This window comes from Vanessa tameamea, chromosome 6 (genome assembly GCF_037043105.1).
Source record: "Vanessa tameamea isolate UH-Manoa-2023 chromosome 6, ilVanTame1 primary haplotype, whole genome shotgun sequence".
Lineage (NCBI taxonomy): Eukaryota > Metazoa > Arthropoda > Insecta > Lepidoptera > Nymphalidae > Vanessa > Vanessa tameamea.
In genome coordinates, this window is record NC_087314.1 from 7,910,062 (window position 1) to 7,926,386 (window position 16,325).

The following is a 16,325-nucleotide window of genomic DNA, read 5'->3' on the forward strand; positions in this document are numbered from 1 at the left end:
TTTAAATATTTTTTAACAATATATTTTTTTTATTGAAAGCTGCAAAACGTTTTTTCCTTTAATCAAATAAAATTATTTTCATTCAGTATTCATTTACTTGCTGGCAAACGTTTAAATTATCCTTTATGCAAAAAGTAGATAAAGAGGAGTTTAACTACTTTTCGCAAATAGGAAAATAAAAAATTAAATAAATATATATTTCATGTATCTAAATGAATGCTTGTATGTATTCAATACGATGACTATAATGCAACAGTGTTATTTATGTGAGGTTTTTATTAAGGTTGGCTAGGTAGTAAGTGCTATTGTATCGTGCACTCGAAGGCGCTTATCGTAATGATTGATGTCAAACCTCAAACGAGTTTTATTCCTTTTACAACAATTTCTGCAATTATAATCTCAAGCTTAAGTATTACAGATATCAATAAAATTGCACGTCATTTTTGTTTCTACATTTGAAATACATTTTAAATTTAAATTTTTGTCGTGTCTACTAAACTTACGATTGTAAGTTCAAATATAATTCATTAAATTAGCTAAAGTTACTTAGAAAAAAGGTTACAGTGGCGACGTATATGGGCAGCGCGTGGTAGCGCTTGTCACTTTGAACTTAATTACACTATTGTCAATGTTATGGAGTTGTAATTTTTCGTGGCTGTTGTATCACATATCCAGACACATCGATCAACATTGATAGGAGTCCGATAAATCAGCATGAGTCCGTTGAACAAGTGGACAACCTTGATTATTCGAGCAAGACGATGACTCAGCCACTACATTAATGCGTTCTGCCTAAAGGTTTAAAGCATAAATTTCATAATTGCAGACACGTAGACAATGCGAGAACAAGTGAGAGCGGGACCCCATGAATAAAAGATATAAAAACCGAACGATACTCCCAACAGATAGAGGGCACTCAAGCGAGATAGGGCACGATTTTATTTTTACATCGTCCAGCGTTTCAGGGTGAGCCGCGACTACCAGGCGATAAGGAATAAATAAAATATAATTTTGTTTAAATCCCTATTCTTTTCATATTGCCTACGAAAATGGCACTTGAATACGGGCAATGTGAAGAAAAATGTTGATTTTTTTGTTGATATTGTAAGTAACTTTTTTTAAATTTATTTATAGCGTAACGAGAAATAATTGTATATTACAAAACAAACTGTAGCAATTTTTTATTTTATATTTTTATTATTTCACATTAAACCTTAATTTTATACATACCTCATCAGTCATCATAAACGAATACAGCCCTTAGCTAAATTGACATTTTGTTCATTTGTAAACTATTACCATATTAATTGAATATAAAAATAAAAACGGGCGTGGGAATTATCGTATTCCGTAGTAAATAACAAGAATACCGCAACATACTAAAAATATATGGCAATGAATCATAGCCCATTCAGAGAGCGACTGGAATGACGCAGCTTTACGACACGCCGCCGCGATAAAGGGAGTTTCTGCGAATTTTGTTGGATATGCATCTATTATAATCATATCTCTAACATATAAACTAGTTGACAAAGCCATAAACGACATTAAATTAATATATTTATATGTATGTCATATTCACATGTCGGTCCGTTTTTTTCGACGGTTTGTCTACCGATTTGCTTATTTATTGTTTGATAACAGCTGACAAGTTTTAGTGGTATCAATAAAAACGTTTTAAAACTATCTATTTTCCTTAAAATTTTAATGATATTTATGGTAAAATTTTGACTAATTAACTTTTGTTCCCAAAATATCAACATAACATTAGGCAAGGCATTATTAACGTACGTATTTAATGCAACAGAAATAAATTTAGCAAATTATTTATTTATTTGGGCGAAGATTTTCCATAATCATAACTAGTCTTTATGAGAGAAGTACGTTAAATTTATACTGCACACTCATTTTTATACACGTCGGATATGTATTGTCTTAAAAGCATTATGCGTAAACTATTCCAGTGGCTTTAATTGCGTTAATTTTATGCTAAGTAATTATTTCGAGACGGATTAATTACCGTTATTGACAGCAACCTATTTAAAACTCTTTTTTGTTTTATGTTTGTCTTAAAATAAATATGAACGAACAAAAAAATGTTAATGACAATCTCGTTGGTAATAAGCTACATTCATGTATTCTATCAGCGCTTCCCTCGACTACACCTGCATTTTATATAGATAGTAAGTCTTTCAATAATATTTCAAATATAATCTTCTTGAATTTATTTAATTATATAAATGTTTTTCGTGGGTCGTGTTATTTAAATTAAGAAAAAGGAAACATTGCTGGTTTATGTATTAAAAATCATAGCTATTAGGTTTGTCCTGGTTGTGGTTAACAACATAATAAATGAAATCCCAGGAACTTCTTATTTCCTGGCGCAAAAATGCTCCAAGAGGATTTATTTATCTCAGGACGTCGTTACGTTATATGGAGATTATGATATTTGCATTTTTAGGCATATGAATTATATAAAATAATTAAAATATATTTATCAACAGACACCGCTCTCTTACAATTTCATTTTGGTCGTAAATTATATCTTGATCAAATATGGTGTGGTGACATTGATGTATGTTCATGTGGTTTCAATCATATTTTGGATGATGACATATATGCAGACTTACAACAGGTAAAAAAAAACTTACCCACAAGTTCTAATTGTATATCGATATATTATCATTAAGCTACATAACGAATATCAAAATAAGAGTACTATTTGTCTTTCTTACATTTGTTATACAAAATAACCTGCCAAGTGCGAGTCGATCGTTCCAAACTAAGACTAAAACAACAGCTTTTAATGTCCTACCCAGGACTACTCTGTTTTTAAAAACAATTTTTAGTTTTCTCATGATGCTCTTCTAGATTGCACCTGAAACTTCCGTGTTCTTCAATTCACCATATTCGGTTAAGATTCACGTGTTCTTACCACTGGGCTATTAACGGTATTATATTACTAACAAAACCAGATCTTTAAGAGTTACTATTACTTTACTAACTAAATTGTGTGTATAATTATGTTTTAATAGTAATTATGTTTCAAATGGGTGAAATCTTGTTTATAAGCTATGATTATGTTGCGGTATCGTCCGAAGTATTGGAAAGGTTGTTAGGCGCGAAAGTTCTTTCCAGAGTTGATGCAAGGTGCAAGATCAGTATTACGACTATACTGACTGCTTTCGCTAGCGAATGGTGTATTTATGCATTTCGATGTTAATCGCTGCGAGGTATTATAGGTCTTATATAATAAGTCATAAAGATTATAATACTTAAACTACAATATTATTATAAATCCTTATGATTGTTAATATTTAATATATATTTCATATGCGAGTTGGTATAAAGCCTTCTTCTCAGCCAAATACAAAACACAAGACTTACGTTACAGCGTAATGAATCATAAAATCATACATATTTATAGATCGTATTCACATTATAATTGTTTGCTTTAATTTAAATTACCGAGCACTTATTCATAGTAATTTACATAACTAATAATTTCATAATACTTTCAATTTTATATTATTACATCTCTTTTTTTTACGAAACTTCTCACCATAACTGAAATAAATTTATTGATTTCCCTGTTGCCCAAATTTTACATATATTTTTAGTGCGAATAAGTGTTATTTTTTACTATAAAAAAAAAAAAAACTATGTTAAGTCGACTTGTTCATTGGCCCTTACAAGCACTCTTGAATCGCATTTTACAAGGCATTAACAAACATTTGAAGCATCCAGACTTATTATAATATTAACGTAAACCGATACATTTATTTTTATCATAAATAGTGGAAAAAATTAAGACAAAACCGATGATTTTGGGACTAACTAGCTCTTTACACTACATATGTAATGGGGTAAATTATAAGATTTAAGTATTTATTTTTTTCGGAAATATTAATCGGACTTTTCGGTTACAATCTGCATTTCCATATTCCTACAAAAAAATTAAATATTCTTATCCAATGAGAGTGATTTCGTTCATTCGTTCATCTATCTGAACATTCGTTCAATCGTAACGCGCTACTGATGTTTTTATACATTTCGTTACCGATGAAATTGATTCCCTTTACACGATGTAGTTATCACCGTTCGCTTCACATAAATCTATGTGTTCTAAATCAAGAACCGATATTGTTTTATCAATGTTGAGGACCCATTACAATAAACGCATCGTGTTATATTGTGTAACATATATTTACTGTTATCGTAATTGAAAGTTACTTTGACTTGTAATTATTTATTGTATGAATTGTTTGCTTTTTAAGATAACTAATTAAGGATAATGTTTCCTATAATAATTTAATTGAAAACTAATATTTCGAAAATTAAATTCTCTACAATATTTTTTATTAATTATCGTCACATAAAGTCTAACTACAATTTGAAATTTATGTAAAAAAACTCTCGAAGAATTTATAATTAAAATAAATTCAGTACTTTCGAAGTGTAACACAACATGAATATTCTAGAGTCTTTATTTATTCTGATATTCTTGCATGATGACAATATTTTTATTTATTGTACAGAGTTATTAATATAATTTTAACAGTAGAGATCGCATGTGTAACAATAGTAATAAAGTTACACGATGTGTCAGTAAACATTACCTGTAATCCTAACAAATAGAACTATTTTGAAACGATTCGCTTAGTCACAGTAGTATTTGGATGTTCCTAAAACAAATGGTTATTGCTTTATCTGGTAAGGAAAGTGTGTATACACGTGGGCGGTCGAGTTCCTTTGCTTAGTCTGTTGTTACACCGTGGGGTCAGCAGTTCACTGCCTCTTAGAGAAAAGTGAGGCCGCAATGATTCATGCAATTGTTTTTTAACTAACAGGTTGTTTATATGGTCGTATTTCCCGGTAATTGGTTAGAACTAAATGTGGTTAGACGGAGGTAAAAATAAAACTAATATATATAAATTCGGTTTGCAAATTTTAACATCATTACGTTCAAATAGAGGAACACGTGTACACGTAATAAAAATAAAAGCGAAATTTTGTAAAAAATAAATATAAAGAGAAATAATATATTGTGTCAAATTAAGCAAATATGAATTTTATTTGACGTCTAACAAATAATAGCAATTTCAGTGATAATTGTCAAAGGGCTCTTATGTTGTGTGCAAATCAGGAAATTTCGAAGACCCAAACATCACGAGACTACGTGAGTTGGCCGAACACCAAATACACTCATAATATTTCTCATTGCTTGACTAAACATTGCACAAAACGTACAAATTTATGTACTTTTGTAAACTTTCATGGCTCCAACATTCTCAGACAAACGTGGATATTTTACCGAAACATACCTATAGTTATATAACGAACGGCATAGCATATTGTATTTTCTAACGTGTAAACTGTGATATGTCATATTTTTATTGTTATATTCCTGCTATATATTACACAGCCGTTGTATAATTAGAAATAAGTTTATATTTTTATTTTGCTTTTTACATGTTTTTACCAATGAACACCAAAACAATCATGAATCGACCTTTACATTAACGTTTTACACTAATCTTACTAATGCAATAATATTTAATTGAAACAAATAAGTATTATTCACTCAAGATTCATTTAAATTACTTCAACTTTAGTCATATTTTGAAGGGAAAGTGTAGTGTTTAAGTTTCTTATAATATTAATTAAACGCGGTTACTTTAACAAATACACGCATGCTAAATCTTAATTTAATATTAGTGAGACAGGTTAATCTTAAAATTATTACTAGTTCTGCAACCGACCTATCTGATGGTACAAAAAATATTTTTAACTTGTGCACTGTCATATACAAGCAATGTGATATCGTATCGACAAAAAGAAAACAATTGTTTTCATGGACAATACTTGAACATGGACTTAAATCATTCTACTACAATTATGTAATATTATTGATCAGTATTCCATGTTTGTCGTATTCACTTATGGGAATTTATAGTGCACTAATGGCGAATAATATTGTTGTTCTCAACAATACTTATACCTATTATATAACATACACATAAAAACATGTTTAAAAAACAGTATTCCTCAATATTATGTCAGTGTATTTTAATAACAATTTACTCAACCACATACTAAAGTTAAAAACAAATTACTACTATTAAAGTATCATAGACCGGTATATATAAAAACTAATATTAATATATGATATGAAATACTTGTCAAGCGATTTAAGCAAATTTTGACAACGATTTGATAGTCCGTCAAACGGAAATTCAATGAAATTTACATTAATAACTTTCACACTACTGCAAAGTAAAAAAGAAATAAAAGTTTATAATGTACGCTTAACCTTATTTTCTGATCCTTCAGTCTCATAAAACAATATTACTTTCGCTCTTACTCAACTTAAATCGGAGATGCAACACGTCATTGTATTTTAATTAAAAGTTCAAGAGTACGGAATTATGCATTTCTGCGGTTAACTTATATATCAAAATGATTGTTGATATCTGTTTGAAATTAATAAACTTCGACATTGTTTTAGATTTATTATGAATGTTGGCACATACAACTAATTTTTCACGGAGACTTTTTTTGTAGCTATTATAGTCATCTAGTATGATATATGTAGTATCTACATAATGATATCAATGTAGTATCTACATCCATTTCTATACCATTCAACCTTGACAATTGGTAAACTTATAGTACTGTATCGTACTGTATATCTTATTTATATGATTGAGTCGTTTGTGCTCCGGACTGTCAGCACTTTATATTTAATTGAAACACCTACAGGTTACTTAGTTACATTGTTATAAAAATTGCAATGTAATTATTCCACAAAATATGTCGATGTATTTATACTTGGACAATGTATTTAATAGTAAGCGTCAGGATCACTTATTCTCGGAATGCTAATGTAATTTTGTTGTTGCTTTAATAATTTTACTCAAAATGAAATAAGTCAGCAGGTTTTACTGATATGAAAACAACCAGTAAAGTATTTTGTATATTTTTCATAATTGTAATTTAGGAAATGTTTGTTTTTACAGTATTGGGTTCCTTTTCTTTTTACAGTATTCATTGTATCATATTTGACTAAAAGAAAAATAAGGGTTCCGTTTTTTGCCATTTGGCTACGGAAACTACTACTACCTAAAAATAGTCTGATAAAAATCAAAATAAAGTATAAATTATAGGCTTATAAAATGATGTCCTCCTAACCGATTTTGGTTACAGCGGCCATCTTAGCAGAGTATAGCCAACTGCGCAGAATATATAGAGCTCAACCGTTTCCGCAAATACAGACGCACTCTCTATTCCCACACTTTCATAATTCAATGGGACAGGAATTTAGGCTTACCGCAAGCTTATTTGTTATGTGCTATGGGTAACATAAACTGCTTTTTAACTCCAGACTAATGATAATTTCTTGAAAATACAGTAACTTATTGTTTAAATCGGGGCTTAAATCCCGAACCGCAAGATCAGCCTTGTGAGCTAGTCTATGAGGCGGTGAATATATGTCAATGAATATGGGTATGTAAAATTTATGGTAATAAAATGGCGGTCGGACACCAATCTTTTATCATTTTCCTACATGAAACTAAACCTTTATTAAGCTATCGATATAGATCAACTATGCAACATTACAACTAATTGATTAATAGACTTAACTTGTTAGATTGATTAATTTATTTAAGGTAATGATTGATGTGTCACGAATCAAAGAGAGATTTATGCATCGTGTCCACAACAACGACAGCTGTGACACTCGCAAGCATTGTTAGCGATCTTTTTATTTATACTCTTGTTTTATTTATTTATTTTCGATTCAAATTTCGTTTCATTAAATATTTATCTGTTAGATATAAACTATTCAAATTCGGTTTATTTCATTTATTTATGTTATCTAAAATTTCATGTTTTATAAAATGTATTAATTAAGCTTTGCAATCTTACACAAGATATTTGAAAGTGATTTTTTAATTAAAAAAAAAACCATCATCCAAAACTCGTTCCTAAAACAAATTTTGATATTTAAATGAGCACAACCTTTCAACGATATCATTTGAAACATACAATTACACACATTTTTTTTCCTTAAAACGACTTCAATATACAGATCATGATTTTATAGCGAAACTTGTTGAGTGGTAATTAAATAAGGCTATGTTTACATGTAGCAATTAAAGTCATTTTCATAATGTGGTTAATTAGTTTAAATGTATTTATCGGTTTCGTTCATATATTATAAACAATAAAGCCATTCAATGTTTTATCTATTGAAACCGCATTTCAGAAAATCGCATACCAACCGCAAAATATGCATTATATTCTCCATTATAAGTATTATTGGAAACCTTATAAATTACATAGTAATGATTACCCTCGTGTTTTACACATATAAAGACGTGGTCATTCATGTACCTAAATGAAAATAAACTTCCCTCTTAAATATTGTAACAACTTATTAATGTCCTACTGCTGGGGATAGGTGTCCTTTCCTCTTGAGGTTAAGGTTATAAATCTTTTTTGTTTTCTCACCACGCTGCTCCAATGCAATAAGAACTGATGGCAAAATTGTATCCAATACATGCAGATTTCCTCAGGATCTTTTTCTTCACCGAGTACGCGATTAATTATAAACATTGCTTAATTTGAGCAAATGAAAATTGAGCGGGTTCAAACCCACCATCTTGGATTACGCCATTTCTATCTCGGCTCTGGAATATTATAACCTAAATACCTTATTCAAAATTGAAAATGTCTTATTTTTGTGACTGTACGTATTTGTAGTGTTGAGAAATACATATATTATTTAAACTGTTGCGTGTTCTTTAAAAAGGATTACGTAAAAAATCGTGACAGCTATATGCAGTTAGGAGTCTATTAACCGCATTGTCGGATTCTTTGTAGGGAGCTGTTCCAATTATATGGGCTCACTGCCGTCGTAACTTTACGGGCTATTACGACTTATTTAACAGTTCGGCATAAATAAGCATTGCTATATACGATAATTGTGGCCAACAAAAGTGTTTCATTGGTATACGCGAAATATACTATCCTTTTCGTTTAATATAATATTAAAATAGTAGATGATTCTGCTTTGCGTTCGAAAGTGTGAGAATAACAACTGTTATTAATTTTATGATTTCATCAGATTTTATGATTTTCTATTTAAGTACTTATTATACAAATATTGTGAATATGACCTCAAGCACTAACAGCCGATTTACCTACAATCTTGATTTACAAAAATATTTTATTTTATGTGTTATCGTAATCACGATTAAATCAATATTATTATTATAAATGCGAAAGTAAATCTGTCTGTCTCGCTTTCATGCCAAAACTACTGGACAGATTTAAATGAAATTTGGTACAGAAATAGTCTAGAGCCTGAGAAAGGACATAGGTTACTTTTTATTTGGAAAAAAGGGCTGTAAAGGTTTGAAAAGGGAGGTGAAAGGTTGTAAGTTGTTGAAAGTATTGTTATTTTTAGAACTAGAAGCATAAAACTTATATGTACACTTATAAACTAACATATCATGACTCCCACTAAGGAGCGAATTTTGGAAATTCTACCCCTAAAGGTGAAATAGGGGTTGAACGTTTGTATGGAAGTCCGTTATTTTTTAAGTTAGAAACAAGGAACATTATTTTTGGGATACTGATTAAAAATGAGTACATAAATATTTAAGCGTTTCTGCATATTCTACTCCTAAGGGGGTGAAATAAGGGTTGAAAGTTTGTATAAAAGTCCGTCATTTTTGAATACAGAAACATGAACTTTATTTTTGGGATACTGATAAAAAATGAGAAGATACGTATATAAGCGTTTCTAGATAATCTACCACTAACGGGGTGAAAAAAGGGTTGTAAGTTTTTATGGGAGTCAGTCTTTTTTTAAGTTAAAAATATGAAACTTTATTTTTGTGACACTGATTAAAATGAGTAAATACGTATTTAAGCGTTTTTTGATATTCTACCTCTGAGGGGGGTGAAATAAGGGATGAAAGTTTTTATGAAAGTCCAGCCTTTTTTAAATTAATAACGTAAAACTTTTTTTTGGGATACTGATTAAAAATGAGTACATACGTATTTAAGCGTTTCTTGATATTTTAAGCCTAAAGGGAAAAATAGGGGTTGACATTTCGTATACAGGTTAGTCTGGAAGTCCATCATTTATAAAGTTAGAAGAAGCATGAAATTTTATTTTTGGGCCTCTGATTAAAAATGAGTTGATTTGGATTTAAGCGCTTTTGAATATTTTACGCCTAAGGAGAGAAATTGGGTAGACATTTCGTATATAGGATAGTCTGGAAGTTCGTCATTTTTGAAGTTAGAAATTTTATTTTTGGGATACCGATTAAAAATGAATTGATACGTATTTAAGCGTTTCTGGATATTTTACGCCTAAGGAGGGAAATTGTTTTAACATTCCGTATACATAATAGTCTGGAAGTCCGTCATTTTTGAAGTTAGAAGCTCGAAACTTTATTTTTGGACTACCGATTAAAAATGAGTTGATTCTTTCTTAAGCGTTTCTGGATATTCTACCCTAAGGGCTGAAATACACATCAATGTGGTATACAAAGAGGTCTTACATTAACTTAATATTTTAAGTTAATTTGTAAATATATTCATATTCTACCCGAGCGAAGCCGCGGGTAACAGCTAGTTATGTAAATATTTTAACGGATACGTGATGTCAACGTCTTGTCAATCTTACATTTTGACAAATCCATCTCTGCATTGCATGTCTTGCACTTAAAAATAAATCGCGAAATTAAATATCATGACACCCACAACATGCGCAACCTTAATAATTTATTCGAAAGTAATGATTATCTTGAGTGAGAACTGCACGGTGTATTAAAAATGTTGTATTTTATTGCATATGTTTAAAGAATATGTTTTTTTTTCGTAACTAGTTTATTTGAAGCTGGACCTATAAATGGAGTCCTTATATTTTATCACGATTTACCATGAGGTATTATTGTGGCGCCATTATGTAAAAAAGTTATCTATAATTCCATAAGAATGTCTTTAACGTTATGCGCTATTAGTTTTCTTACATGCATTGTCAATGGATTATTTTATTTATTGTACCAGGAAAATAAACATTCTAACAACAATAATTAAACATGTAATAAATAAACTAATTAAGTTTCCACTAACTAGATACAAATATGTCTCTTTTAAATAGGTTAATTCTTAATATATAAATGGTTCAGAGTTATATTTTAAAAATAACTTGTTAATTTTGTTAATGTCGCAGCCATTTACAAAATTATTTGTATACGTATTTAGTTTTTATATTTCTCAGGTATGTTACCAATTCTGTATCTTACAAGACTTAATGTAATGTAATGTTCACAGGCAGAGGGGAGAGAGGGTTAAACCTTATTTTTTTGTCGCTAAGTTAAGAAGACACAGGTGTCATGTAACTACTTGAAGTAAAACTTCGTGGGAGATAAGGCAATAAAATAAAAATAAAATGAATCATGTTAAGGAGTGTCGTAATGGCAACAATAATATTAGTCTAAGATACGATATAAAACTAAATACCTTCATCTGAGATTATATTTTGGATAAAATGTATGTATATATTGATAAATCGCAAATAAGTTAACTAGCTAAATCACGAGTGAATACTATTATATGATATAAGCTCTAATTCTCTTTTTGATAAACTTCCTCGATTAGTAATTGTTGGAAATTTGTAATTAGATCATAAGAAGAATTGAAATAATATAGGATGATACGATGAAGTCGCCAGGTACAAACAGCGCTTATAATATATGTACATATCTACCCTTATCTGTTATTTAATTATTATTTTTTGTTAAATGAAAGGTTATTCCGAGAGTATTAGTCGTCTTGTCAAAATCCTGTCACATCTATTTTTGCTCAAATTTTAAATTATAAGTATAATTTTTTTTTTATTTCTTTAGAATGTAACAACACAAATATTGACGAAGCAACCTAATACTGTTGGATTGATTATCAGGGGTAGTATTTTCTATGATATTTTCCGATCAAATTCGACGTCGTACGTAACGTTGTTTGAAGATTTCCTTTATCCTTATTGTTAATATTAAACTGGGGATTCCTATACACGGAATGGTATTATTGAATTGATCGCTCTAAAGTACTAAAGTATTATACAACAGGAACAAAATTGAGGCTTGCTTCAAATTACTACGTAAAACTTTTATACGTTCTCTGAGATATAAAGAAAAGATAGATAAACAAATATATTTTTTTCTTCAACGAAATATATGAACAATAAGTCCACACGTATGAAGAAATCCAAACATGCATTCTCATTTTAAATAAAATATTCGTTTAATATACGTCATTTGAAAATAAAACACCCTCAAAGAGAATAGAAATTTAAAGCGTCAATAACAACCGTTAAAACCTTTATGAGTACTTAATGCACTACCTTTATATAGGAGGTACTTCTATATACCAAGCACACCTACACTCTTTCCAAACTTAATAGCTTGCTTATTGTTCTCTAATACTGTTAGTGTATTTGAAAATAACACGGCATTACAAATTGTATAGGAGAAAGTCTTCACAATTGTATATAGAGGCACAATATCAATATTTAAAGGAATTAAAGTTAAACAACAAATACATACTTATAAAGAATAATCTCCCTTTTAATTCGGCGTATGTTGTTTGAATCTGTTTGGAATTTATATATAAATATTTCAATAGTCAAAGAGTATTATAAAAAGTAATATGTTGAAAAGTTACTACAAAAGCTATTGTTAAAATATCCGATTAAACGTGGAATGTTGATGTTATCGATGACAAAACGTTAATCCGTCTTTTATTCTCGTTCTCACGACGTCGTGACGAAAATGTCGTTCAGATATTGTTATTAAATTATGAATTGATATAATCTTGAATGGTCCATAGCTATTGTAAGGGAGATTAAAATTTTAGTAATATTACTTCCTTAAACCAAGAGCGACAAGCTCATGTTGTTTAACGCTTAAGAATGTTGTTATCAAGAGTCAACCAGCAAAAAATTGCTATGAACGCGGTCTTTAGTATGCTCTAGATAAATATTAATGTGTAAATATCAAAGTACGTGAGGCGAAACGGGTAAATCGGATTAAGCCTGGTCTCACGGATGTATTTACTCATTTGCGCTTTTGAAAATTTTCTTTTATCACTTGCAAAGACACCATTATTCTTAGTCAAGCTTCGACAAGGATAATGAGTAAATCTTTAAAAAGGGCAGAGCAATAAAAAGTTACGTGTGGACGTTTCATATTTAAATATAACAATCACTACTTTTATATAATAATTTTCTTTGCAATATTATTTATTTATACATACTACATGTGTGATTAAGATTCTGTTTTTAATTAGTCTTTCTAATTATATGGCTCTATTTCAGATAGTAAATAGAGAAAATACGATGATAAAGTAACTTAAAATGTAAATAACTATATAAAATGTTGCAATTTATTTATCGAAATATATGAACGATTTTATCATGTCGAAAACGTTCGAAAAGAAAATTCACGAATACAAAAGGCATCCCGCAACAAAATTAGACTCAAATTATCAAATTAGATTTCAAATTGGGCTCATTATGAGATCAAATTGTTTTTACAATAGTAATTTTGTTGTACGGCATTCGAGCTGATCACGAGTTGTGGAGACGAAATGCAAGCTGCATTGTAATTAGAGGTATTCGAAACCAGTTGCGCCATACAAAAAACAAATCAAATGATCAGACATCATCTCCATTGACGAACTATTTTTGGCCAATGAATGCGTCGTTATCTCATTGTGAAGCTGCACTCGATATATTAGGAACTTCATGATTAAATTTTCGTTTCATAATGGACAATCAGCCATTTATTTTTGATTTGGATCGTTGGTTTTCCACTTTACGATGACATTGTCTTCTTAATCACGCTTATACCTAAATACATTTGTGCATAATTGGATATTATGTACAATTATTTTCGGATAAAGGATTCGCTTAAACTGTTGTCAACTTTTTTTTATTATTAACGTTTATTGAGTTTTAACTTGTATTCATGTATTATTATAAAATATAAATTTATTTAAAGTAGATAAAAAATAGTAATAAAGGTTTTGAATAAAGAGGATCATAATATGAACGCGTAAGCTTAGAAAGCGTAGGCGGACCACCCTCGGATAAACAAGTGCTTTAGCACACCGTTTTGCATCAACAAATTAATATCTCTCCACGTCTTTGATATTATGCTCTTAAGAACTGCAAGGAATTTTATTGCAAACCTGAAGTTCACGGTCGACTTTTATTACCCGGCGGTTCCTGTTATTAGTAATTTATACCATCTGTTTTAATGTTACACATGTTATGATTACATTGTATTCATTATATTATATATGTTTTACCAATACAAAAATATTTTTTCATGTTTAATTTTTTTTTTTTATAGATTAGCAAAGAGAACATGCTGACTAGACTGCTGACATTAGCACTGGTGGCGGCGAGCTGGCACGCCACCGACGCCTGCACCTGCTCACTTGAACACCCACAGTCACACTTTTGCAACAGTGATTTTGGTATGTTTCTTTGTGATACGCTTTCTGTTGTGTATTTGCCGCGCTTTTTCGCTTGAAATATGAATGTAATCTACGTTAGTTTGTAGCTTCTAACAATGTGACTAAGTTTCTTTCAAATATTTATAATAAAAATAATAATAAATGTTTTTAAAAAAATCAATAGAGATGCACAGTGAAGTTCAAACCACTATATTCCATTTATATATTGAATTATTTCTTATGCACGTATTTAATAAATATATAACAGTTTGGTTTTTCTTAAGTAGACAACGTAGAAAACGTTTTAATTAGGGGTGGGCCGAAATTTGTTTCACGTTTGGTTCAAATCCCGAACATTCGGTGCTAGAAAAAAGTAAAATAAAATACCTACATGCACTATTTTGTCTGAAATTAATGGATATTATACCATCTATCATAACTGTAAAATAAATATCGGAAAAGAAGTAGACAATTAAATTTTTATCACACTGTAAGTTAAGGTTCACTTGTACTTCAAGACGTGACGCTCTCAAGAAAGCGCGGCGTAATTGAACCGAAGTTCAGTCGAATTTCGTATTCGGTTCAATCCACATTCGGCCCATCTCTAGTTTTAATACATTTAACCTAAGCTTGTTTGTTGTTATGAAAATAGATTACAAATATATAATTATTAAATAAGGTTCATATTTTGTTTACGATAAGTTGCCAGGAAATACATGCATGACTTTTATTTTCAGAGAGATTTGAATTAGCTCTTTAAGAAACAAAATATCTATGTTTTCTTTTATTTATGTTTGTATAATATTACTGGTACTATTTTTTATCTTTTTTTAATGAACTCTCCATAATTAAAAATCACAGAGTAATTAAAAAAGTACGCAAAAAAAGGTATATAAAAACTGGCATGACTGCTTTTAAAATATCGTTTTTTTATCAGCTAACTTTCGTTTTTAAAGATTTTAAAAGAAATTGAATTAATTAATTAAAAAAGATTAAAAATATATTTATTTTATTATTCCAGTGATCGTGGGTCGAGTACAAAAATTATTTAAAGGAAGCGACTTTTATGACGCATACAAAGTTAAAATCAGAAATGTATTTAAAGTAAGTAACTTCGAGTCATTTTTCTTCACATGAATGCTTATTACTTTATTGATTGATTGTTTCTTATTATAAAATGTATTTTATAGGCAACCCCGAAGGCAGCATTAGCCTTAAAAGCTGGGCGAATATTAACGCCTTCACACGATTCCCTGTGCGGAGTCACACTTCAGCCGCGAGAGACATATGTTATAACAGGTACCCAGTAGTTAAAATTGTTTACAATTATTAATATTTTATATATCTCCATAAAGTTGTTAAGTTTTCTAATATATTGACTTGAAACCATTTAACTGATGTCTTTACGACATAAGTCGTTCTATGCATGTATTTATTTCCTTCAATATATTTCTATTTCAGTTTCGTCAATGATGTTGTTTGTTTATGTATTCTCCTTCCTACTTTATTCTTTTATACGGATAAAAAATAAAATTAATGCTTTTTAAATTAAAAATTTACAAAAATGGAATTATTCCAAAAAGAGAATTAATATTAATGATTGTTAATTATTCTTCCAGTTATCCTTTGAGTACTGGATGGAAATAATGGTTTTTAAAATTAATATTTATTATGTTTTTTTAAATATTGGTAAGCAAATTAGTCCCCTGATGATAAGTGGTCCCCACCGCTCATAGACAATGGTGCTGTAAGAAATATTAACCATTTCTTACATCGCCAATGCGCCA

At 29.8% G+C, this 16,325-nt stretch overlaps 3 protein-coding genes across 3 annotated transcripts in view; 1 reads left to right on the forward strand and 2 right to left on the reverse strand.

Annotated features, from left to right (window-relative positions):
• LOC113393218 (peptidyl-prolyl cis-trans isomerase G-like) overlaps nt 1-16,325 on the reverse strand; it is a 149,292-nt gene that overhangs the window by 85,613 nt on the left and 47,354 nt on the right. The window lies entirely within an intron of this gene.
• LOC113393600 (synapsin) overlaps nt 1-16,325 on the reverse strand; it is a 60,960-nt gene that overhangs the window by 28,627 nt on the left and 16,008 nt on the right. The gene's annotated exons all lie outside the window — the stretch shown is intronic.
• LOC113393603 (tissue inhibitor of metalloproteinase) overlaps nt 1-16,325 on the forward strand; it is a 37,500-nt gene that overhangs the window by 18,369 nt on the left and 2,806 nt on the right. Inside the window, exons 2-4 of the mRNA XM_026630583.2 lie at nt 14,433-14,559; nt 15,560-15,642; nt 15,729-15,837. Of these exons, the coding sequence (XP_026486368.1) occupies nt 14,448-14,559; nt 15,560-15,642; nt 15,729-15,837 (304 nt within the window). The 5' untranslated portion in view covers nt 14,433-14,447. The remainder of the gene's footprint in view (nt 1-14,432; nt 14,560-15,559; nt 15,643-15,728; nt 15,838-16,325) is intronic.